This window comes from Eulemur rufifrons, chromosome 12 (assembly GCF_041146395.1).
Source record: "Eulemur rufifrons isolate Redbay chromosome 12, OSU_ERuf_1, whole genome shotgun sequence".
Classification (NCBI taxonomy): domain Eukaryota; kingdom Metazoa; phylum Chordata; class Mammalia; order Primates; family Lemuridae; genus Eulemur; species Eulemur rufifrons.
In genome coordinates, this window is record NC_090994.1 from 3,756,432 (window position 1) to 3,781,962 (window position 25,531).

The window sequence follows — 25,531 nt, forward strand, 5'->3', positions numbered from 1 at the left end:
AACACATTTCCACAATGTGGATGATGACACTCAGCCGGCCCAGCATCTTCAGCGCTCCGCAGAGCTGACTTTCAGGGCCGAGAAGACAAAGGATTGTCTTCCACTTACCAGTTGTGAGACTTCGGACAAGCCATGTGCTTTAGTGTGTCCTCATCTCTACAATAATCTGTGCCCTTCTTACGTCACGTAGCTGCCAGGACAAACATAAAATAAGTAATGGGCACATGACACAGCTCTGCATTCACTCTGAAAGCTGTTTGTCATCATCATCATCATCATCATCACCCTCGTGGCCTGGGGGAACCGAAGATGTAGATTATCTCGGATCTCGGAATGCCCAACGCTAATTAGTAATTGCCGAGGGCCTTAGGCGGCTGATAAAGATGCGGCTCAGACACCTGGGCTGTCGTGGTTGGAACTTGCTCTGGGGAGGACGTCGGAGGGAGGACGGCGCCGGGAGGCGGGTGCTGTGCACAGCGACGGCTCAGCAACCTCTCCTGCAGGCAGGACCGGGACAGGCTGAGCGTGGCCGCGGTGGGATTTAGAGCTCACGGCTGGGGGTTCCTCCACCTGCCGTGGTGACGCTGCCACAGCAGACAGGTCCAGGTACTGTGCTCCTAGGGACCGCGGGGTCGGCTCTCTGCACACACGGCTCAGTGTTCCCCAGGCGGGGCCGACGAGACAGGCTCTCTGCTGGGCGGGGGGAGGTCAGGGCTGGTCCAAGGTCTCTTGTCCATTCAGCGAGTGTGTGCGGTAAACTGTGTACTGTGGGAAGAGCCAAGTCATCCCGATGTATTTCCTACTCTAAGAACCCTGCGCTGAGAACGACATGGCAGCACGTCTGAGCCTCTGCTCCCCTGCACCGAGGACGCGCGGCATTGACTTCCCGAGGCGGCGGCTTCCCGGGCGTCCGACAGCAGGAAGGCTGCTAAGGCTACGCGCAGGTGTGCGTTCTGTGGCCTGTGCCGTGCTGTGCTGCACTGACTGTGAGCCCTGCACGCAGGGCGGTGGACCCCAGCCCCGCGGTCCCCCTGCCGTCCCGCGGTGGTCCCCCTGCCGTCCCGCCGTGGTCCCCCTGCCGTCCCACCGTGGTCCCCCTGCCGTCCCGCCGTGGTCCTGCACCAGGCTGACTTCTTGCATCTGTGTGTCCCGCCCGGCTCGCCTGGGCAAAGCCTCCCTTGCCCTTCTGGCCAGAGTCACCCTGCATCACAGCCTGGTTTGGGATGGTGAAGGTGGCTCTGGATGGAGCAGGCCGTCCCAACCCCCTTGCTTGGGAACTAAGGGACATCCCCACTGTGGCAAGTGCCAAGCTCAAGGTCAGGGGGCGAGCTGGAGACAGCCTCCTGGCTCCTGACGCTGGCTGTCGGGACACACGCCTGGTGTTGACATGTCTGGGCCCTCACCGGCGGATGGGTCCTCTGTGGCTTCTAACCCTGGTCCTGCCCACCACTGAGGACCCCCTGGCTCCAGTGCCTCTGCCACCCACAGCTTGTGACCACCTGTGTCCGTGTGCACTGGGGTCCTCTCTCCTGAGCTCCCCTGTGGACAGTGGGGGGCAGCAGACCTTCTGGGGGGGCGACCTCCTTCTGTCCCCCACCCCTTGCCATCCCTTCGCTCTAGCACGACTCCCACGGGGTGGGCCGTGGGACCAGAGCTCACCCGTCACAGGGCCCCGGAGCCCAGGCCCGAGGGAGCAGGGCCGGGGTCGGGCGGGGGAGCCTGGGCAGCAGCGGCCAGCCCCGGCCTGAATGAATGGAAGTCCCGGCGGAAACACCTGGTGGGGACGGAAATCCAGGACAACTTTATTATCCCTGTTCACAGGTCCATTCAGACTATATTGGGGGCTTCCTATTTCCTCTGCTGGCACCTCACACTCATTCACAACAAGAAAGGCCATTGTGCTCCTGAGTTATGGGCCCAGCAGCCCCACGGGGCGGGCATTAAACACATCGGCCCCGAGACTTATTTTTAAAATCGTATTCCCTGCTGAGTTGCAGGTTCTTATTTTTTCCTCCTCCCACAAAGAAAACTTAAGGAGGGTAGTTTTGTCCCTACCGAGAGGGTGAAAAATAACAGTGAGTCCCTTTCCGACGCCCTTCATGGACGATCTTGTGGGCTCCCGAGAATTGGGAAGGGGGCGCCCAGCCCCAGTCCGGGGTTCTGGTCCCGGCTGTGCCCGCACGTTCGCTGGCTGGCGGTAGGTGAGGGTTTAACCCGACGGCTCGGGTCCCTCGTGTCAGATGAGGGAGTGGCCAGGCCTCAGCACCTGCAGTTCCCAAAGCTGTGAATACACATGGCGCACACTGAAGAGGACCATCTTCCTCCGGGCTGCGGCCGCGGAGAGGAGCCTCCATTAGGAGAGGGCAGGACCCTCCCTGCCTGCGTGGCTGTTCCCCTCCCTGCAGGGGTCGGCCCCCGCCCCTCAAATCACAGGCTCCAGAGGAGACCCTTCCCTTGGCCAGCACCCCAGGGTCACAGGAGACTGTCGGGGGCTGAGGGTGGCAATGAGAGCAGGCTCCACTTCTGGGAAGACCCTCCATACAGGGGCATCAGGGGTGGCAGCCCCCAGCCGGCAAGGCCCCCCGCTCTTGAGGTCAGTGCCAGGGCTGCTGCCAGGGCTGCTGAGACCCTCCCCTGACCGGGGGCTCCCGCAGCCTCCCTGGGGACTGATGGGGAAGGAGGGGTTTGACCAGCTATCAAGGGGGATTAGATAGCCAGGCTGGGAGGATTCTTAATAAAACTGGGCCCGGCAAGGACAGACATGGAATCCCTAAGGGGAGCCTCCGCAAAGAGAGGGCTCCAAGGAGCCTGTCTAAATTTTGGCCAAGCCGAGGGCTTTGCCATACCCCTGCCCTACACATGGCAGGTGGGTTTCCCTGAGGAAATCATGACTTTCTCCTCTAGGTCTCGGCGACCCTGCAGTGGGCCAGCTTTTCCTGGCTGGCAGAGGGCCCTCGGCTGGGGGGGAGTTGGGTCTGGACCCTGACTCAGGTGCCGTCCGGGTCCACAACCAGGACTGGGAGTGAGGGGGAGCCCCGGGCCCTCCCCTAACGCAGGCAGCGGGCAGCGACCTGTGTGGGCGGCTGGCGGCAAGCTGGCATCTTTTCCTTCTTCCTTCTCAGTTGATTACAGCTGAGAGGAGGAGCCACGTGGACTGCCTGCTGTCGGGGGGACAGGGCTGGAGTGGGACCTGCTCTCGGCTATCCTGCAGGGGCTCGGTGAATAGCAAATGCCTGAGCGAGTGACCGAGGGGCAGACACACAGGGAGGGGCAGGGGACAAGCAGGTGGGACCATCCACGCCCCCCCTCCTGTGTGGCAGTCCCCTGGGGAGGTGAGGCCCTGCAGGCTGTGGGACCCTCGGCCCACCACAGGTTCAGAGAAGAGCCCCGTTGCCTTTCTCTGCCTTCTTAGTTCTGTCTGGAGTTTTGCTAGTTTGGGGGTCACAGGAAGTGAAAAACAGAAAGGAACATCTGCTGGTAACCCTAACTTGCTCTTAGTCCCGACCTCGGTGGGTCGGATGAGAGCCAGCCTTGGGGTAAGACGGCAGAGCAGAGAGCTCCGGGGACAGGCGGAGGGAGGAGGGGACAACATGCTCCCAGTGCACGGCCAGGCTCTGCTCCCTGTGGCCCTCTCCGCAGGGGCTGACACACCTGCTGTGAGCCAAGCTTCAGGGTCACCTCCTCCTTCCCTACGTGGTAACATCCCTGTGTCACGACTTGGGGGTTCAGAGAGGTCAACTTTCCCTCAGTCACACAGCTGCAAAGTGTCTGATCCCGTATCCCAAGCCCTGGTCTGCCGGCCAAACCGCAAAACAGGGATAACACTGCCCACCCTGCCTCAGTGCCGTTGTGACACTACGTGGGGTGTGTCTGCGTTGTATTGCGGCTTCCTGGGATGAACCACGTCATTTCTGGTCAGAAGACACCCCTGTCACTATAAACCAGGGCGCTTCCTGCAGAAAAGCAAACAGACCCAGAATGAGCCAGTAGGAAACATTCCCAGAAGGACTGGGCTGCCAGGGAGAAGTGGATGCACACACATGCGTGCACACACACACACCTGCACACATACACATGCATACACGCACGGTTGCATACACATGTACACCCACGTGCACACACATATGCACATACACACACCCGTGTGCTCATGTGCACAACACATGTACATGCACACACATGCACATGCAAATACCTATGCACACACCTGCACACATACACATGCATACATGCAGGTTGCATACACATGTACACCCACGTGCACACACACACACCCGTGTGCTCATGTGTACAACACATGTACACACACGTGCACATACAAATACACACATGCACACATGTGTACACACACGCACACACGCAGTCACACACACCCACGTGCATACACACATATGCACACACGCATACACATATACTCGTGTGCTCACGTGCACACATGTATGTACACATGCACACACACGTGTACATGCACACACCTACACACATACATATACAGGTGCACATACACATGTACACACATACACACACAGCAAGGGAGTTTGGGGTGAGTGCTGGCTCCGCCCCCGGAGCCCTGCATTGCTAAGAAGACTCTTGCCTGTCTTTGTGTGGCCTCCGTGGTAGGGATTCACAGCCTTTCCGGGCCGTCACTGAGCCCTACGCATCCCACGCCCACCCTCCCCTCCCCATCCTCCCCTCCCCGCCCAGCTAGGCCCCTCCTCCCCTGCACCATCCCTCTCCCAGGAGGGGACCCTCCCTCCACTCAGCTGGTTTCCGTCCGTGTGGAACATCTCACTGCCCTTGGACCCAGGCCTGCCTGAGACCTCGACCAAAAGCCATGGATGGCCGTGAACTTCAGGCCCCCCAAAGTGCCAATGGATTGTGTACTGACGAGACCGTCAAGGTGAGGTCCTGCTCCCCCAGGGAAAGTTCTGGGCCTCTCCAGACCCCGCCCCACTCTGCAGTTTCAGATCCTGCTGCCCATCCCTTCTCGGCGTCACTCTGTCTCTTTGGCCACGTGGACATTGGTAGGATCAGAGAGCCTTGCAGATGGTCTCAGAGAGAGAGCACCCGAAGCCCTGGGAGGGAGCTGAGTTGTGTCCCCTGAAATTCACATGTAGGCGTCCTAGACCCCAGTACCCCCTCTGCTCCCGCACGCCACGGCTCTGCTTCCAGCGCGGAGCTCGCTGCTTTCCTGGGGCTGCACATCCGCCGCCCTGCCAGGGAGCAGCCTTCACTGACGTGAACTAGTTCTGCCCCTGAGTCACCTGGTGTAAACCCACCCCAGTAACAGCCCCCCTAGATCAGGAACCACGTCACGGTGCCTGGTCTCCAGGTCTCCCACGTCCACTCAACGGCTCTGCTTTCGACGCAACGTCCGGACTGTTCCTCGCCGGCAGCCCCCGTCTGCCCTCCACCTGGTTGGCCAATGTCCTCTTGAAGGCGTGCGTGCTCCAAGAGTTGGCCCTGTCTCAGGACAGCCCTGTCCTCAACGCTCCCTCCTCTTGCCCCTGCAACGCCTCCCACGTGCGGGCAATCTGGCCTTTCCCACCTAAATCTCCTGAATCGATGATCCCAGACCGCTTCTTGCCCGCGCTCTTCCCGGAGCCCCGTGGCTCTGTCCCCAGCAAACACCGGGAGGAAGGGGCGGGGGTCTCGGGCCTGCTTTGCCACTGGCTGCCATGTTCTTGGAGGGGACCCCCCCTTCTGCTGCTCTTCAAAGGGTTAACGGAGTCCGGAGCCCACAAGGCCGGTAGGAAGCTGGCTCCAGGGAAAGGGGAAGGAGCTCCTGCCTTTTTATCCGGCTACAATGCTGAAAGGGAGCCAGTTGGGGGGGCTGGAAGCCAGAAAACAGCCCCCCCAAATGGAACCATGAATGGGCCGCTCCACACAATGCGTGGGGCGTGGGGGGGGCGTCCAGCCTGTTGACAAGCAGCGAGGTCAGGGCCCCGCCGGCCGGCGCAGTAAACAAGGGATCACAATGCCCCCCTTTCCTCCGGAGAGGCAGCTCCTCTCCAGGCCCTGTCCCCTGGGCCCGGGTCCGTCCCTCATCCTTGCCGAGGTCTGTCACTGAAAGCCGCTGCTTCCTCAGGGAAAAGCCGCCTTTTGTGAGCGCTCACTTCCTCCTCCTGTGGGAACCACTGGGCCGTGCACACGTGGCCAGGACGTCTTTCTCAGGGGCCCAAGGTGGGAAAAGGGGGGGGTGCTGGCTGCAGGGCAGGGGGCTGCAACCTGTGGGCTGGGATTGTCATCACCAGGCCCGGGGAGAACAATGGGGCGCCCCCAGCCCCCCAGCTTAGCTTCCCTCTTCCCACAAGCCTGCTCTTTTGTGTGTGCTTTGGGGGAGGTCAGGGGAATTCTGTTGTTTGCTTTTGTTTCCCTTTTTTTGTTTTGTTTTTGTTTGGCCTTTGGCTACCCCCGGGCTTGGGGGGGGCAGTCTGGAGGGGGTGGCCCAGGTAGGGGGGCAGTGATAGGATTGGGGGGAAGTCCCAGGACTCCTCCGGGAGGAAATGTTCGGGGGGCTTTGTGAGGTGAGGAGAGCAAGGTGCTGGATGGCATCAGATGTCTCACTGCCGGGTGGACCCAGCCTTGGATGCTCTCGGCTGGGCCGTGGCTTAGAGTCCTGTGCACGGACGGGCGCCATTCTCCGTCTGCTCCCGAAAAGGGGAGGTGGGGACTTCTTGCCAGCCTCTGAGAGTCCTTGGGGTCAGTGCAGGAGGAAGACACACTGTTCCATTGTTCTTGGCTGTTCCTTCAGCCCTCGCATTGGTACGTGGGTCAGCATTGCCAAGGGCAGGAAGTGAAGCCCCTCTGCGGGGTCCCCCTACCTGGAACAAGATGGTCCAGGCAAACACACCGTCACAGGGAAGCTTGTTCTCCATCTGCTGCGTCCGCGGCCTCAGTTGCTGCCTCCAACCGCGTGGCATCTCCCAGCCATGATGCCGCTGGTGATTCCATCACTCTGCCGTCCCCGCCAGAGGTCGAGCCCGCCCTGGACAGCAACCGGCTGCCGTCTTGGTGTCCGCCCCCCACACAGAAAGCCACTTAACCCCTACTGTGACCTAATGAATGAATGAATGAGTGAGCACATTTTAAAGCCAAGCCAAGGGTGTCTCCACCTCACAAGGTCATTGCCTTAGGAGAGAAGGCAAAGGAGGAGATCAGTAAGGAGTCCTGTGTGCGATTGCTTCCTGTGCCTTTGACCTTCACTGTGAAGCATGACCTCTGCTGCTTGTTGAGCCCAGACGGCTGATAACGGATATCCTTCCACCTCCCTCCCAGAAGGAAGGGGGATTGGATGGCGCTCAAAGCCCACCACTCGCAGGACCTCGCGAGCATGCTCTGAGTAATGTGGCAGCGAAAGGGGTATTTCAAAGTGGCCCTGGGGGACGGCTGCGTCCCTTTCGGCTGGCTGCTGGGGCAGAAAAAAGTCTTAGTGGGAATAACGGATTTACTGAGCGTCACCTGAATGTGAAAGAAGACAGGACGACTGATCAAACACTCCTCCCTCAGGCTCTCTTCCCACCCCATACAAACGTGTTCATGCACACACACGTGAACATGCACGCCCACACATGCACACACACATGCACACACCACGCCCCCTGGAAGTAGGTCATGTGGTCAGCACAGCTATCAGACGGAAAACTGCTTCAGGAGAAGTTAACACAGTTAAAAACCCAGGTAACGTACCCCAGGCTAACAGGAATTTGGATGCAACACAGCTGTCGTCAAATATTCTCAGGGGGGTGGCAGGGAGGAGGGGGCAAGGCTGGGTGGGGAAACTACGGGCAGTCCTGACTCAGAAGGGAGGCAGAGGTCGGGTCCCTGCACGAGGAATGAGGGAGGACCCCTCGGGATGCTGGGACACAGGCTGGACACAGGCTCAGCTCTGACCCCCCCAACACTCAAATGCCATCACCCACCCTCCGAAATCCCACCAGCATTGCCCCTTCTCCACCCGCGCAGGCTGGACCCGGCAGCCTCCCTTCTCCCTCCGGAGACGATGAGCCTCACCTGGGTCCTGGCTCTGCTGTGGCCCATCCCCTCCCTCCCCGCCCCCTCCCTCTCACAGTAGTGAGGCTGGGATGGTCGGGTTGCTCCTGCTCAAGCCCCTTCAATGGCTCCCGTGGCTGCTGCAGGCGCCTTGCAGGGCTCAAAGGACAGGCCCAGCTCCATCCTAGCACTTACTACGGTGACAGGACCATCTGTTTGCTTCCTTCCCTGTCTGCCCCTGGAGGCCAGGGGCCAGCAAACGTGTTCTGGAAACGGTCAGGTAGGAAAGACTTCAGGCCTCATGGGCCATGGAGTCTTCGCTGCGATGACTTAGCTCTGTCTTTACAGCACAAAAAGCGTCCGAAGACAACACGCAGTGAACGGGCATGGCCGTGTTTCCGTACAGCTTGGCCTACAGAGGCAGGCCTGCCACTCCCGGGATGCCCTAGGTCTGCAGGCCTGTCCCAGCCACACCTCCCTGCAGGAACAAAGACCTGCTGCCTGGAGCCACTCTGCCACCCGGAGGCCACCTCAGGAATTGCAGCCCACCAAGCCAGTCCCACCTGAGCGGGTGGGGAGGGGATGGGGAAGGGAGGCGGCCAGCAGGGGAGAGGGGAGTGGAGGAGGACCAGGCAGGCCAGGATTTTGAAGAAAAGAAGTCAATTTGAGCAGCCGCTGTGAAATGCGCGTTTAGGAAGAATAAATAAACAAAATGTGGCATCTCACACAATGATAATTTAGCAATAAAGAGGAATGAAGCTCTGATATATCTATCACATCAATAAACCTTGAAAATGCTATGCTAATTTAACATTCGTGTACTCATGTATTGAGTTAGGTAACTGTCACCCAGAATGAAAAGAGTCCTGACTAATCCATGAACCCTAAGCGCGGTCCCCAGACCAGGGCCCCAGCCTGGCTTTCTGGTCCTTCTGTTCCCAGCCCAGCTCTGCTCCGCAGGCTCCGCCCCTGCGGGAGGCACATTCTCATACCCGCTCCTAGGGTTAAAAAATAGCATCTGTTTTATTTTTGGTACAAAATAGCTCTGAATAACACGTAGGACGGGAGGCAGAGCCAGAGCCAGAATGGGGGGCTGCCTGGCTCCGGGGGTCCCAAGGCTCGGGGGCTGTTTGCCTTCTGCTTCGGGCTCCTCATTTCCTGGGGCTCCAAGGGCCTTCCCTCAACCTGGGTCACCTTGCTGATCCAGAGGCTGTAGGTGGCCACAGCGGTGTATATCCCCGAGGTCCCCTTCTGGCCACAGCTCCGGCCCCAGCTGATAATGCCGACCTGGTACCACTTCCCACCGGGCTCCGGGGTGCAGACCAGAGGCCCCCCACTGTCACCCTGTGGGCGGAGAGCACAGTCAGCAGCGAGCCCACGCAAGGCAGGGCACAGCGCGTGCTTGGAGGAGGATCCCTCAGCCTGTCCTGCTCCGGTGGCCGAAGGACCTCGCCAAAGCCCACCAATGCCCACCCCATCCCAAGGGGCGTGCTGCTGTCCGGCTGGCTCTGGGAGTCACGGGGTGTTGAGCAGAATGGGGGTGTAGGGGACAGGACCTAATGTGGAGGAGGAAGAGGGAGGCTCGGTGGGAAACTGTCACTCCACCCGCAGCACAGGGGGACAAGACAGAGTGACCGTCACACAGGCTGAGGGAAGAGTGCAGACGAGTGTCGTGGGTCTTGTCAGATCAGAAGCTCTGGAAAGGGCTGGAAGGGGCAGGAGAGAAAATGGGATGCCAGAGTGCTGTTACGGTTCTGTCCCTGTCCATGTCCTTAAAAAGGTGGCTAGAATGAGTGGAGTATTCCACGAAGAGGGGAGGAGGAGGATTAGAGTGTCCCGGCCACGAGGCACAAAGCACGGCGTTATCTCCTTGCTTTTTTATCGACCCCGCCAGCTCGGGGATCTGGGAGGTGGGTATTTTGATTCCTATTTTGTAATCAGCACACTGAGGTCCAGAAGAGGTTCGATCGCTGTCACTTAACAAATCTTCACTGGGGCAATGCTCGTCGGCAGGCGTTTGGGAGGCGGGACCGCGTGGTCTTGGAGTTAAACGTGTGAACAGACAGGACAGTGCTTGCTGGGACGGGAGAAGTGTGACCAGGACGGGCAGCAGTGCAGCGGAGGGAGGGTCCTGCTGAGGGAAAGCCCTGTCGGGACAGCTTTTGGCCTGAGGATGCGTGGAAATGTGGCAGGTAGCGGGTGCCTGGGGAAGGGAGGCAGGGGGGGCAGAGGAGGTGAAAATGGGGGGTCTGACCCAGGGTGAGAGGGGGGTGGGAGGGAGAGGGAGATGGCTTGAAACCACCGTGCGGAAGAGAGCTGTGACGTTGGCACGCTGCCGCAGGTCTACTCTGATAACTAAGGGAACGATCGATGATTAAAATAGCCATGTTATCTCATCCATAAAGCAGAGTTTCGATTAAATGTTTCTGTGCATTCCTTTTTAGCTCTAGAGGTCTGTGATTCTCAAAGTCCAAGACTCTACGGAGTGAGATGAGACGTCCACACCCCCGTGGCGGGTACTGTGGTCAAGACAGCACCAGGCAAGCAGCCCAGGTCTGACCCTGAGTCAGCTCGGCAGCCCCTAACCAAACCGCCCTCCCGCCCCGCGGCTGCTGCCAACCCTGTCTCCACCTGCAGGCGCTCAGGGGCCTCCGGGATCTCTTTCAGGCGCCCCTTCCTCAGTGGCTGCTTGACCGACACCTGGCTTCCTCGGTTCGTTTATTTGGCAAACGTTCGTTGAGCATTAATCCCGTGCCGAGCCCTGCACTGGGCGCTGGGAGCTCACTCATGAGCAAGACCCGTTTCTGCTGGAGCTCGGAGGACGGGTAAGAAAACAGGCGGCTGCCGTTCGCTGGGATGACGGTTGCCACAGAAGGACCTTCGCAAAAGCATCGCATTGCTCGCTGGGGATGCGTTTGATTGTAAATTTTGCTTGACTGTGGCACTTAAAAATTTTTTTTAAATTGATTCTTTGAATTTTGAGATAATCGTAGATTCATATGCAATTGTAAGAACTCATGCAGAGAGATCCTGTACACCCTCAGTGTCCACCAGTAACATCTTGCAAAACTGTGGTACAATATCATGACCAGGACAGTGACATTGATCTGGTCAAGATACGGAACATGCCCGTCATCACAAGGACCCCTCCTGTTGCCTTTTAAGGGCCACACTCAACCGCTCCGGAACCCCAGCGTGGCTGTGGCTGTGAGTTTATTTCTGTGCCCATTGGCGGTCCTGGGTGGCAGTCTTCTCCGGCGTCCAGTCTGAGATATTTCGGAGATATACAGGAAACCCCGGGGATCCACAGCGGTGTCATTCCCAAGTATCGGGACCTCCGGCCAGTGCACCTTCTGCCCTGCACCTGTCAGCCTTTTGTTTCATTTCTCCATGTAACGTCCGATGCTTTTCACTGTTCTTAGGACAAGGGACCGGGAGAAATGTGTCTGTTCCATCCTGATCAGAATCACAAGTTTCAGTTCTCTATTTTTTTTTTTTTTTGCAATGTTTTAAATTGTCCAGTGTGTGGAGAAAACACAAGGTTCACGTGACATGAGGATGCATCGCAAGGGACCACGAGACCTGAGGCCGCTGCAGTCGCTGCTTCCTGCCCCTGAGCACCTTCTCCCTTCTCCTCTCCCTCCCGCCTCTAACCCTATCCCAGCAAGCCCCTCCCGAGGGGAGAATTACCAGTTTCCTTGCATTAAACCACCATAGATGAGACATTTTTGAGATCACGCATTTTCCAGACTCCTAATTGTCTATTCCCGGCAGAGACAGGATACCCGTGCACTAGCACGGTGAGCTGAGGGAGGGTCCCCGAGTTACCTGGCAGGCGTCGTAGCTCTCATTCTTGTATCCAGCGCACAGCATGTTTTTGGTAAGTTTGGGAAAATCCTTTGAACACTCCTCCCAGTCCGTGATGACCATCGGCACTTTCATCAGATCTGTTTTCATGGAGTTTTTATTGGCTGGTCCGGAGAGAAAGCACATTACAAAAGCCACTAAGGCAGTCAACGGACTGTGCCCACCATTGCCCAGCCCGGCCCATGTCCCCAGCTCCCATCCCCCACCTCCACGCTCCTCCTTCAGGTAACCGCACACCTGCAGATAGATCACCCAGACCCCCTCCCCCGGGATTTCACAAACAACTCCCCACCTCCTGGAATGAGTCCTCGCATCCAAAACCACATTTCTACTCCCAAGACGCCCAGCTTGACGCCAACCAGCCTGACGAACTCGACTGCTTGGAACCGGCTAGGGGCCACCCCCCAGCATCACCCCGCTGTCTCCACGCATCTGCCTGTCCCTACTCGTTACTACGTGAGCACCACAGGTCCCTCGCACAGGGCCGGGAGAAGCGGGTTTGCATCACGGCGAGAACTTTCGTCCCCCAGCAAAGGTGGGCTGGCCGAGAGCCTTCAGAGGGGACTGGGGGAATCTGCGGAGGTGGAGACCTCGTTAACTAGCCACACAGACATTCCACATCTCTTCCCTTACTGAGGATTTCCAACTGCCTCCTCCAGTCCTGCCTTCCCAGCAGTGCCTGGAGCCCCAGCCAGCGTCCCCCCACCTCCCCTGGTCGCTGAGCCCCCGAAATGCCTACGTCTTCAGGCCCCGGCTCGCTGCAAAGCAGCCCTAAGGATCCTCCATCCTGTGAGGCCCAAGCAGGGCTGTGCTGCTCCCGTCTGCTCCCTGGGCTGTTCGCTTTATGTTTTGTTGGGTTTTCTTTGGGGACAGTCCAGTGGGGCTTTCGAGATACCTTTCTACCCCGGTGCACATTCTCCTATCGGGGTCAAGTAACTGCACAACAACAAGTGACAACAGATTCATGTCTCAGAATGGTCGGGCGACACGCCAGGACCCTCACAGCCTCGCCCAGGGCGGGCAGCTCAGATGCCCGTAGGAACCAGGCAGGAAACATTCACATGTGCATCAACGCAGATGTTTGGAATAAAGAGTGGAGGGGCCCTTGGCTAACCGGAGAGTTTGCATTTGATTAAACACGCACGCAAGACGGCTCCGTGCTGGCTGGGGGGGACCACATCCGAGGACTGGCTCAGACCTGGCATCTCAGCTGGGGCCTAGGCACTCGGGAGGGGCTGAGACAGGGCCCGTGTGGCCTCCACTGTGGGGGGATTTGCTCCCACGCGAGTCCTGTTCTCCTCCCCCCTGCTCAGCTCTCCCCGTCACCCTCCTCCCCTCTCCTTCAGATTCCAGGGCTCTCATACCAGCGTCCGTCTGGCCCCAGCCTGCCACCCAGCACTCGTGCCACGTGGAGGGGCTGGGCTCCGCGGGCAGGCAGATGGGCACCTTCAGGTCACTGAGCGTGATCGGTGTGGCCAGCAGGAGCAGGGCGATGTCGTTGTCCATGTTGACTTTTTTAAAGTCCTTGTGGAGAACGGTGGTGGACACCAGCTTTGTTTCCACGTGTGAGCTGGTTAAGTCGTTGGTCCCCACCACGACGTTCAGGTCTGCAGGTCTGGCGGCGGGAGCCGGAGAGGGGTGAGGGGAGGGGAAGGGAGGTCACCAAAGTGTGCGGAAGTTTCCGTGCCTGAGAAACCAAAACCCCACGCAGTTCTAGGACCTTCAGGCCATCCTGGGGCCACTGCTCAGAGGCTGCGAGAATTTGAAAAAGGGAGAGAAGGTGCCAGAATGGCCCGTGAGCAGAACCCAGCTACGCCTCTGCTCCATCTCGGGTCCCAGAGAAGTGAACGCTGGGGCCGGGCGCGGAGGCTCACGCCTGTCATCCTGGCACTTTGGGAGGCTGAGGTGGGAGGATCACTTGAGGCCAGAAAAGTGAATGATGCTCCCAATACCTCGTCGGGGGCACTCGGAAGAGCCCACGAGAGACCGCCTGGCACAGATCAAACTCGCCTTCAGACAGGTCAGGCGTGAGGACTCCTATTTTACATCCATTGTAATTACCAACAATTTAGAGGCCCAGGAACAGAAGCTCATCTAGACCTGCCAGTGACCAGGCAGAAAAGATCTTCAGTAATCAGTCAACATTCAGGAAACCCGCTCCAGGCAGAATGGCCAGGAACTTTCCAAAGCCCATCCCCCAGTGTCCCATGGCGACAGGTGCCACAAGGTTCCTTGGTTAGGCCATGATGAGACGCTCCCCGGGGTTTGGGTGAACCTTTCTGTGCATCTTCAAACCTTCCCGAGACAGCAGAGAGCAGGAGTGGTGGAGCCAGAATTGAGGTCTTGCCTCTGGCTGCTGGCCGTGCACCGGAGGTGTGGCCTGACTCTACTGGACTTCAGTTTCCTTACCCATAAACTGGGCTTGTTCATTCTACCTGCCTCAGAGGGGCGTTGTACAGTTAAATGAGTGAATATGGGTAAAGTTGCCTAGCAGGGTCGCTGGCACACGGTTAGTCATCAGTAGACGCTAGACGTCCACCCACAGAGGAAACCCTGCCAGGCACAGTAGAGTGGGGGGTTGGATGCCCAGCAAGCAGCCTTCCGGAACTGGAAGGACGTCCTCCTAGAAGGGCTTCGATCTAGCACAGGCACATGGACCAAGCCCTTTGGCTTCATCAAGCCACAGGTGTGTCCTGGGGAGGTCCGAGTGTGGCCTCGGGGAAGCCACGTCATTGGCCCTGGGTGGGAAGGGGAGGGTGCAGCCCCAGGCTGGCGGGGCGGCGTGGGAGTCACCCGTGTCCAGATGGAGCCTGAGCAGCCCTAGGAATCCTCCCGGCGACCGGGTCTGGCTGACCGGGCGGGTGCCCGGGGTCGGGGGACCGTGGGGGGCAGCAGGGCTGGGCTCTTGGTACTCACGAGATGTCTACAGAGTTCAAGCAGTGAGCCGCCGTGAGGATCCACCACTTGTCCAGGATGGCGCCGCCGCAGAAATGCTCGTTTCCCACCTGAATACTCACCTGCCACGGGAACTCGCCCACCTCGGCCTCCAGCCCCCCTATGATTCGGGAATGCCGAGTTCTGCCCTCGTAAGTGGGTCTCTCCCCGCATCCTGGCGGAACAGAAGGGCGCGGAAGAGAAAAGAGGCCACATTAGCACCCACGGCGGGCCGGGCGCGGGGCTGGCAGGAGGCTCGTTAGCGGATACCCTGGTCCCCACGCTAGAGAGGAGCGCACCTGGCCCTCGGGGACACGCCTGGCGGCAGGAGTGAGACGGCGGACGCCTTATCGCGTTTGCGCCCGCCTGGGTCAGAAGCGCCGGCTCTGACTCCGCCCGGCATTGTGATCCCGGGAAAGCCACTCGCCCAGCCTGTCTCTTCCCTCGTGCCAGAGACATCGGAGGGAAATGCGGCCCAAAGCCAGCCCCATGCGGCAGGCAGAGCCACGGCCCCCCAGCAATGGCCCAGTTCTAAGGGGCCACGCCCCCAGAACCCGAGACGATTCTACCTTGGAAGGAAAGAGGGACTTTGGAGGTGGAATAAGGTTGCTAATCAGCTGGGCTCCAAATGGGGACATTATCCGCATAGCCGGGTGGGCCTCGGGGAACCACGAGGGTCCTCAAAGTGGTCGCGGGAGGCAGAGCGTCAGCCTGGGGAAGGCGGGACTGCGACACCACTGGCTTTGCAGATGGAGGCAGGGCCCAGAGAGGGGACCCCAGGCCTGACTAAGGGGACCAGGTGGACCTGCTGTGCGCTGGGCAGGAGGTGTGTGCAGAGGGACGGCCACCTGGCACTGAAGCCAGCCTGGTGTCGGTCAGGCAGACAGAGCCACCACCTCCCTGGAGGGCGACTTTGGGCAAATCCTCCACCTCTCGGAGGTTCTGAGCTCCTCACCCACACCCGGGCGAAGAGCAGAGACTCCACCGTGTGGTGTGGCGTTAAACGTGCGGAAGTACTTGGCCATAACAGCTGCTAAGCAACCCGGCTTCCTTCCAGCCCCGGCCACACCCTTGGTGAGAGATATGACCCTGGAGGGAGCTGTGGGGAGCTGACTGCAGGAACAGAAGCAACCTTGAACTTGATCATGCTAAGCTACACGTCCACTGTGCCTGCGGTTCCCACAGCCTCCCGCTGCAAGCTCTTCACCCTGAGTCACGGGACTGATGCTCAGCTCGTGCTGGGGACTCTATGATTCCTTTGGGGGTACAGTCTCAGGTTGCAAAACCCAAACTCAAGGTCAGACAGGTCCAACTCTGGGCTGGGAAAGAGAGGAGAAGAATGATAAGGCTTTTGAGGAAGGGACACGGGGAAACACGGAGCGATGGCCTGTGTCCTGAGAGCTGGCCTGCTGGTGGCCAGACAGCTAGTTACTGAGCCTGCTGTCCAGCCCGCCCTCGGCCCCTGTGCTCACCACAGGCTGTATGGGGCTGGGTGCGCAGGGCGGTGGTCCTGCCTGGACCCATCTGGGAGAGCTGCTCTGGCCACTGGGGGAGGGGTCCACGTACCGAGGAGTGCTCTCGTGGCTCGGGACAAGAGCAGCAGCACTGACAGCAGGAGCATGGCCCTGGGTGGTGCCGTGGGCCGGGGAGGGGACGGAGGCCAGGGCTGAGGGCAGTGAGGCCGGCGCAGCCCCCCTGCTCAGAGCGAGACCCCGGCTGGTGATGTCACAATGGGCTGCGGGTCTGAGAACCCAGACTGAGGTCACGCAGACTTCTTTTCCCGCTGATATTTTGCTTCTAAGATGGCTGCGCAAAGGGACCCTGTCCTTGAAGCCTCTCTTATCCCCACTTCCCCTCCCCCGGCCCTGGGCACCACCTGCCTCCCCCAGACCCTCATGGGCACCTCACTTTTAGTCCGCATCACACCCAGACCTTTCTGAGGCTCACACGCCTCCCCTTCCACGGGGCCTGTGGGGTCATGGCTTCTCTGTGACCGTGGGGGCGAGGCCTCCCTCCTCCCTGCCTTCCTTGAATGACAAGCACCGAGGTTGTGACTGAGAGGACATGGGGCGCTGGCTGTGAGTGAGCCGTGGAAGGGAGGGCACCTTGGGCTGCTGGAGGTTTCAGGTGGAGGTGACTGAACACCTTGCAGCACCGGTGAGCGGGGGCGGAAGGGAAGGAGCATGTGACTGAAGGAGCCAGAGTCTGGGCGGGGGCGGCTGAGGGGCTCAGGAGGGATGACTCGCTGTCAGAGGCGTCTCTGCTCCCTGGAGCACTCTTGTCCCATTTTCCACCCGCCCCCCTCTCCTGGTTCTCCTCCCGCTCTCCCAGCCATCGCCAGCTCCTCCTCCTCCTCCTCCTCCTCGTCCTCCGTCTGACCGTGTGCTCTGGGCACACACTATCCCTGGGCGACGTCACCACGCTTGCGACTCCAGTGGCCTGGTGACTCTCCAGTGTGTCCCCCACCCCCAACTTCCAGCCCTGGGCTCGTGTCTGCCTGCTCAGCCCGCAGAGCCCCTCGACCACGAGACCACTCTGTCGGGCCTCTCCAGTCCGTCTCTGCAGCCACTTCCTGCAAGACATTATCTCTTCTAGTTTCTTCCTCCCTAAAGTAACCTCTGTGCTATACCCGGAGTCATCTTTTAGTGCAAATGTTACCATGTGACCCATTTTAACTCTACCCCCTCCCCCACAGTGACCTTCGTGGGAAGGTCTAGATCTACTAACAAGTCTTATCAGGCCTTTGCAACCTGGTTCCAGAAAACGTATCAGTAAAAACTCACCTGAACACCCAGAGCTCTGCAGTCAGAGCAGACGCTCGCGTGGGTGTCGGGAGGGGAGTGTGCAGGCAAACCTCAGCCCGGCACGGCCCTGTGAGGGCGTCCTGTCAGCCACCACTGCAGGGGGAGCGCTGGACAGGCAAGGGCCTGACGGCCCTGTGTCCCATGCCCCTGCCCTGCTCTCTGTGATGTCACCCGGCCCACTCTGCCTTGCATTTGTGATGCTCCCCGACCCCAAAGCAGCCGCACCTGGCATTTTATCAGCTTTGGCCGGAGGCAAAGATTGGGCAATTCTGGGCTGGAATGACAAGAAGATGCTCCAGCTTGTAATCCCACTGCTCATGGCACTCAAGAGACACGCCCAGGAAGATCCAGGTCTGTGCCAGGCTTGCCCGGAGCAGAGACTGGGGAGAGGGCTGCCACCACTTCCCTGGCACCCGTAGAGTTGACGGAGAGGCCCCAGGGATGCTGAGTTCGAACAAATGGCTCAGGAAACCAAGAGATTATCCCTGATGACTCACAGTAGGTGTATCGGACTCAGTGAAGATGCCATCTAAAATGACACCCCGGGGTCTGGACCAGAGCTCTGCAAGTACAGGGCACCTGGCACAACAATTTAGCGACTGACTTTCCTTCTGTCTCTGCTCCCCTCTTGGTAAAAACATTAAGGACCCTTCTGGGCCCAACACCCTGGGAGAGGCGGCGGAGTCGTGGTGGAATAAGGCTTTATTTACTTTAGAACACCGGAATTAGATGACGTAATCTCATAAAACGGGGACTATTATGGGGCTGTCGTGAGGAGTAAATGAGTTAAAGCGAAGTTTGTTCTGTAGAGCCTCAGCTCTATGAAAAGCTCCGGGGGGGATGTTCTAGAGTGAGACAAGACTGGAAACGTCCCGTTCGATACTTTTTCTGTGGGATCACAGTGGATATCCACACATTCAAGGCGCTGCTATACCTTACAGTAAAGAAAGTGGTTTAATTTTACTTAATCTGGCATTTCTGAAGTGCTTCTGACCATAAGACCACCCTTGCCCCCACTCCAAGACTTACTGGTACCATTTTATATTGATTATTTTAAGAATGATCTGTTCCTACGGTTTCCCCATTTTGCCTATCCAGGTGAGTGTTTAAAGTGGATTTGCAGAACCTTTTTGAATTTTAATGACAATAGCCCTTTGTCTCTCGTATGGGATCGGCAAAATCTTTTCTCCTAATTCTTTAGTTCTCTTGCAACTTTATTTTGGACCAAACAGGAATTTAAAATTTACATGTGGTGTTTCTTTCTCTGGGTTTTTTACACCTGCATGGGATCATGTGATCACCAGCACAGACAAGATACCGAACAACTTAACTTCAGCAACTCAGCGAATATCCTCCACCCGCCCCTTCACGCACACTCTCTCCTCCTCCCAGCTCCTGGCAGCCGCTGGTCTGGTCTCTGTGCCGATATGACTGCCTCTCCACCCTGTCGCACAAACAGAGTTGTACACAGTGTGTGACCTTTTGAGCCTGGGTTCTCTCACTTAGCATAAGCATTTGAGATTCATCTGTTATTGCATATATCAATAATTCGTTCATTTTTATTGCTGAGAAGGGTCTCGTTGTGTGGACGTACTGCAGTTTGTTTATCTGTCCACTGAAGGGTTTCCAGTTTGGAGGATTGTGGACAGTCCCGTTGTAGACATTGATATACATATGTTAAAATGGCTAAAATAAAAAATGTTGATAAAACATGGTAGAGAAGAAATTGGCGAGTTAAAACCATGGGCTTGGGGTCGCAGGGTCTTGTGCTACGACACATGGACTAGCTCGTTAAACCTCTCATCCGTAGAACGAGGTACTGTGATAATCCCCGTTTTACAGATGAGTCATCAGAGGCTCAGAGGTAAGTGACTCCGCGGAGGTGTCACAGGTGACGCGAGCTCTCTTCTATAGGAGCCCAAGTCGGTGCTGACTCTGCTGTGTCACCTGACCTGTTTGGACCATCAGCCTCAGATCCCTCCTCGTGAAGTCTATTCCCGGAGAGCAGCTTCGAGCAGCTTCAGCTACTCTGTCCTGTCCTGGCCCTGTGACGTGGACACTCCCGCGTCTCTCACCCCCGGCTCCACCCTGACCTCCCACAGCCCAGGGGGCTCAGGAGGCCACCCGGCTGCCTGTCCGGAGCGAGGCAGCTCCACCCAGTGCCTATTGTGACCTCAGCGGTCAGGCTGGCTGTGAGCTCGCAGGCGGGGACAGCGTGGCCACCCCGTGTCCCTCAGCCTCCCTGGAAGCCCCTCCAGGGCCATGTGAAGACCAGGGCTGATGCGAGGGTGGCCGGGCAGAGGGGCCGTGCTCCTGCTGCAGCTTGCCCTGCTGCCGTCCTGGGCACGCAGCTCCCCGACACGTAGGTCTCTGCGGGTCCTTGCGGATGTGTCTGGCCGGGGCTCCCCACGCGGGGGGCTTGTCCCAAAGGCGAACTCCCGGCGGGGGCGGGGCGGGGATGGGGAGCCTCGTTCCTCAGCAGCCCCTCTCGTTAAGCGAGGGAGGAGCTCGGTGGAGAGTTTCAGAGGCATAAACGTGAGAATCATCTGTATAAAGGTGACGTTTGAAGCCAAAGAGTATAGAGGGAGAGGCAGCCCAAGGATTGACCCTTGGCTTTTGGAAGAGGACAAGAACTCAGCAGTCTAAGAAGAACTGGAAAGAACCTTAAAGATTGTTTTTATCAAATGCCCTCATTTTATGGGTGAGAAAACCAATGACCCCAGAGGTAACCTGTTCCACTTTGGGGAAGTTCCACAATGTTAATTTTGATATTAAGGCATATACGAATTCCTTCGGCTCCCGGGACTCCCCTAAATTTCACATCCACAGTGTTCAGATTGTGCAAATCAGCCTTAATTCTGTAATTTCCAACAAAGTGGAATACAGCGACAGGCAGAATTGTCATACTTCCCTCCACCAGATTTTTCACACTCACCTGCAGCTTCGCCCACCAACGCGGACCTGGCAAAGCCCGACCCCCCTGTTGAGGGACGCCCTGCAGGTGTCGGGAGGCCCATCTGAGCCTTCTTGCCTTGCATGTTCCTTTGACGACTCAGCTCCCCATGTGCTGGTCACTGACCTCTCAACGCGCGCTGAGACACCGTGCCAAGCCCTGCTGTCCAGGGCACAGTGGGGTATAATTTCAAACATGTGACTGTTCCCACCCTGGCTTCCTTCTGTGGGTGCTACAGCAAGATCTGGCCCCCAAGCTTGGGTTGTGAGTCTTGCTCCTCAAAGGCCCTCATGGGGACAGCCCTTCCAAGAAGCCAAGCCACGGCGAAGGCAGCGGCCTCTACTCCTCGTCATCACTCTCACACGTGGTGCCCGTGGCAGGCAAAAGTTCGGGGATCGCATTTGTTCGCTGCACCTCCCACCCGGTTTCAGCCTGGCCCAGCCCCTGCTGTCTGTGTGCTTGGGGGTGAGGAGAACCGGAGCTGATGCTTCCGCCAAGCCAAGCAACCTGGACTATGGGGCCCTGGCTCTTTCCTCCATCCTCCTCCTCTCTTCCTTTAGTGTCGTGTGGCCGACGAATCAGTGTGACACCTACGAAGATAGACATTTCTGGAATCCTAGGCGGGGAGCCTGCAGACATCACAGAATTTCCATGGCAGGTAAGAATTCTGCGCGATGCCAGCCATCTCTGCGGAGGATCTGTGCTCAGTGAGTGGTGGATTCTCACCGCGGCCCACTGCTTCACTGGAAGAGATAAGTGAGTATCGCCAACAGAACTTGTTCCAACCAATGTGGTGGAATACTTGCCCCTGGGTGCTTATGATTTTCCTAGGGTTTGTCAGCCAAAGGAAAAAATGCCAGGTGGCTAACTACAGGCCTGTGTGGCTGAAATCTACACTTTGCCGGGGGGATGTGAGCTGCTCCCCTGCGATGATGTTTTGCATATGGCAGAGTGGGCCCTAAATTGCACAGCAAACGTCCCCTGGACTTCTTTGCATCTTGCTAAGCGCATGTGGTCCTGGTCCAAGCCTCTGGAAAGTGCTGTTTCCTAAGCCTCTGCTCTCACTCAGGGAGACAGGTGGGCTGACAGCGGGCGTGGGGTCAGAGAGTTCTCGAAGGAATTAGGACCCCAGGGCAGGACTCCAGGCCTCACTGCGTATCAGAAGCTCCCGATTTGTGTCCACAAACCAGTATTTTTAGGAAGCTTCCCAGGTGCTTATCCAGTCCAGCCTTTCTTGCAAATCAGTTTTGTTTGTTGATGACGTGTGCCAGTTGTCTGTCCAAGTAACAAACTACCCGGCCAAGAGCCAGTCGCAGGGGACAGGACTGGACTCAGGGTCTGTCTTGTGCCAGCCAGCTGGGGCTCTCCTCCCAGCTCTGTGCCCCCGCACAGCGGGAGACGCCTCACGGCCTCAGACTGGTGGAATTATTTTCTCTTAAGACTCACCTTTTCCCCTGGCACCACTGACGTTTTTCTCCTTTTGTTTTGGAAGTTACAACCTGGTGATCACACACAGTGTAAGCAACTTCAGTGTCACGAACGCCACCGAGGTGAAAGTGGACAAGCTCATCATTCACCCTTATTTTGACAGCTGGTTGATGGAGAATGACATAGCTTTGCTCTTGCTCAAATCCCCGTTACCTCTGGGTGCCAAGAACGCACCCATCTGCGTTTCAGAGGTCACCGACATACAGAAGTGGACCAACTGCTGGGTGACCGGATGGGGCGTTACCAGTGAGTTATACGGGCCGAGCAGCCCGGGGCGGGTGGGCCCCTGGCGGCTGCTGGACCCGGAAGCAAACTCTGGAGGCTGCGCTGCCCCAGAAGTCGGCCTGGTGGATCCGGGACGTCACGTTCTCCCTGCGGGCCTCATCACGGGCCTTGTCCACACTGCGCATGGGCGCCGTCCCTCCCAGGCCTTCCTGGGCTCCTCGTGTGCCCGTATCGCCGAACACAACCCCTAAACAGGGCTCAGGGATAACCCAGGTGGAAATTTCCAGAGCCTGAGGGGTATCTTGAAGGAATTTTGAGGGTCATTTCGGTGGGCAAAGGGGCAGCAACGTGAACTGGGCTTCCAGACATTCCCCCCAATCTGTGTCAGCCAGAGCTTCCCTGTCCCATCGATGGCCTGAGTCCTGCTGTCCTGTGACAAAGTCCCCTGTGGTTAAAATAACTTGAAAACCACATGCTGTGTGAATCCTTCGATAGCTCGGTTGGTAGAGCGGAGGACTATAGTGAAAACCACAGAGCCAGGCCAAGGAGACGGGATAAACCGAATAGAAATTTTTCCTTATATTGTTAACCTATAACACACTCCCCTGCCTCTTCTCAGCCAACTCACAAAATAATCCCTTCGGTCTTTGTTCTTGGTAAGTGTGTCTCGCCCCCCCATCAGCAGAAAAAACACATTTCTTCCAAATGGTCAGCCCTGCTCTTCCAAATAGGCACCCAGATGGTTGTGTACCCACTCCAGTGCAATCCCAAAGCTCAGAGCTTTGGAATCACTCTTCCTTGTTGGGAATTGCCCTTAGAAGCTTTTTGGGAGCTTTGAGAAAAGGCCACCTTCTTCACTTAGAGTTCCTCCTACTTCGCTCAACACATATTCATCAAACGTCTTCTATGTTCCATGCACTGGGGACACAATACACAGAGAAGGAAACACCCCCATCTGTGGGAGGGAACATTCTAGGTGTTGCGTTCACTTCCTGCCCAGGCTGTGAACACCTGGCGGCTCTGACGTGGTTCAGGCCTGTCTTTATCTTCCCCGGGCCCCACAACGTAACTTACCATCATGGATGGGCCTCGTGTTCTCACGGATCTGAACAAAACACCTTCCCAGAGTCCTAGCTGGAGCCTGGTGGCTTCTGCAGGGTGGGACGTTGGTGCCCGCTGGCTGAGACTGATCTAGGGCCCAGTCCTGAGGAGCTCTGGATGGCGAGAGGGTGGGCTTGAAGTCTTCTAGATGCCCCTGTCAACCTCTCCCCACTCCACTGTCCCAGTGTGGGTTGTTCTCTGGGCTACAGGGAAGGTCCCTTGTCATTGAGGTAAATGACATGACACGGTGGGTGCTTGGCCTCAACCCAAAGAGACCACTCAGCGCTTTCTCTCCACCTGCTTCTCCTCAGAGCAGGATCGTAAGCCAAGCTTGTCTCCAGGCCTTCAGAAAGTCAACCTCGAGCTGATCAAATGGGAGACGTGCTTCCATACTCTGCCCCTCTTCACCAAGAACATGCTGTGTGCCGGGAATGCTCAAGGTGGAAAGGACTCCTGCCAGGTAATGGGGCTGATCCTGCTTGCAGAGGGGCGGCCAACGTCCCCAGGGTCACCAGACCCCTTCCTCCTCCTCTGGATAAGATGCTGGATGAGTGTCCTGTGGCTGCCGTAACAAATGACCACACACTGGGTGGCTCACAACAGCGGAAATGATTCTCTCACAGTTCTGGAGGCTGGACCTCTGACATCAAGGTGTCAGCGGGGCCCTACTTCCTCTGAAGGCTCCGGGGGGGGGGGGGGAGGGGCCCTTCCTCGCCTCTCCTAGCTCCTGGTGGCCGCCGGCAATCCTTAGTGTTCCTTGGCTTATCGACGCATCGCTCCAGTCTCTGCCTGCGTCTTCCCAAGGCCTCCTCTGTTTCCTCTGCTTCTAAGGACACCAGTGAATCAGTGGACGGGGGTTCCCTGCAATCCAGTATAGCCTCACCCTAATTGAACTCATTGCATCTACAGAGACCCTATTTCCAAATTAGGTCAGATTCTGAGGTTCCGGGTGGACATGCATTTGGGGAGGATGCCGTTGAACGCAGTGCTGATGTCCTGTAAGATCTTATGCGAACACATACTCCGTAGCCAAAGGGAGGCAGTGAGGGGCAGTGGTTAGGGGTGCAGCCTCGGAAGTCAGACCACGAGGCTCCCCTCCCGGCTGCTCTGCTTACTGTCTATTTACTGACCTGGGCAAGAGATGTCCCCCCTGCCTGGCCTTTTCAGATGTCCTCATCTTTAAAATGGGAACACTAAAAGTTCCTACCTCTTTGGGCTGTTATGAGAATTGAGTTAATGCCCACAAGCCCTGAGTAAGGTAACAGGAAATGTTAAATATATTGTTTTTTTCATCATTATCTTTCGCGGCTATCAATCCTCAATAGGGTACACACTGCTGCCACAAATACATAAAAGTACGGTGAATCAGCTCCATGAGACAGGCCTATTTCAGATGGGGAAACCGAGGCTCAGAGAAGCTGAAAGCCTTGCGGAGGACACACCAGCGAGATAAATCGCAGACCCAGAATTCTAACGGAGGCGTGCTGACTTCTGGGGTCAGGGCCACCTTTTGGGCTCCAGTAAAAACCCAGCTTAGTGATGCCCGGATCTGCCGGTCCGACAACCACAAACGCAGTGGGAGCTGCCGTTGAGCAGCTGCTTGCCAGGTGTCAGGACCTGGACTCAGTTGCTTCCTCCACCCCCGCAGCCACGCTGCAAGAGGGATAATTGTTCTCATCAGCATAAAAGCCGAGTCTGAAACTGCTTATGAAACTGCTCAAATTCACTCAGCTAAATATTCACACTGGGGTCTGAACCAAGGTCTGTTTGGCTCCAAGAACTGTAAGATCCTAACTGTGCTCTAACTGTACTGCTGTTCTACCTGACATCTTTCATGACAATCTGTTTTTTTTTTTTTAAAAGATCAAATAATCCTATTTCCTGGTTTTTGTTTGTTTGTTTGTTGTTTGTTTTCATTTTTTTTTTCTTTAGAGATGTGGTCTCTCTCGATCCATCACCCAGGCTGAAGTGCAGTGGTGTGAACACAGCTCACATCAACCTTGAACTTCTGGGCTCAAGCGATCCTCGTGCCTCAGCCTCCCGAGTAGCTAGGATTACAGGCACGAGCCACCATGCCTGGCTAATTTTTTTTTTATTTTTTGTAGAGACGGGGGTCTCACTATGTTGCCCAGGTTGGTCTCGAACTCCTGGCCGCAAGCAATCCTCC

At 57.3% G+C, this 25,531-nt stretch overlaps 1 protein-coding gene across 1 annotated transcript; it reads right to left on the minus strand.

The window, feature by feature from the left end:
• Positions 1–241: 241 nt before the first annotated feature.
• On the minus strand, positions 242–15,196 carry LOC138393569 (serine protease 55-like). Its single transcript, XM_069484783.1, has 8 exons — positions 15,093–15,196; positions 14,776–14,973; positions 13,224–13,474; positions 11,821–11,963; positions 9,029–9,336; positions 2,543–2,666; positions 1,404–1,539; positions 242–294 (listed from the first exon to the last, which is right to left on the minus strand). Exons 1-8 carry the CDS (start codon positions 15,194–15,196, stop codon positions 242–244), a joined length of 1,317 nt encoding a protein of 438 aa, XP_069340884.1.
• Between the last annotated feature and the right edge of the window lie 10,335 nt (positions 15,197–25,531).

Excerpts from the sequence above, each read along its gene's own strand:
- LOC138393569 (XM_069484783.1), bottom strand. The coding sequence starts at position 15,196 with ATGCCGGGCGGAGTCAGAGCCGGCGCTTCTGACCCAGGCGGGCGCAAA. Across the intron at positions 13,475-14,775 it reads TTGAACTCTGTAGACATCTC|ACCTGCAGACCTGAACGTCG; the intron begins GTGAGTACCAAG and ends TCCCGCCGCCAG. Across the intron at positions 1,540-2,542 it reads CTGCCACCCCTGATGCCCCT|GGGAGCTCAGGAGAGAGGAC; the intron begins GTATGGAGGGTC and ends CACTGTCCACAG.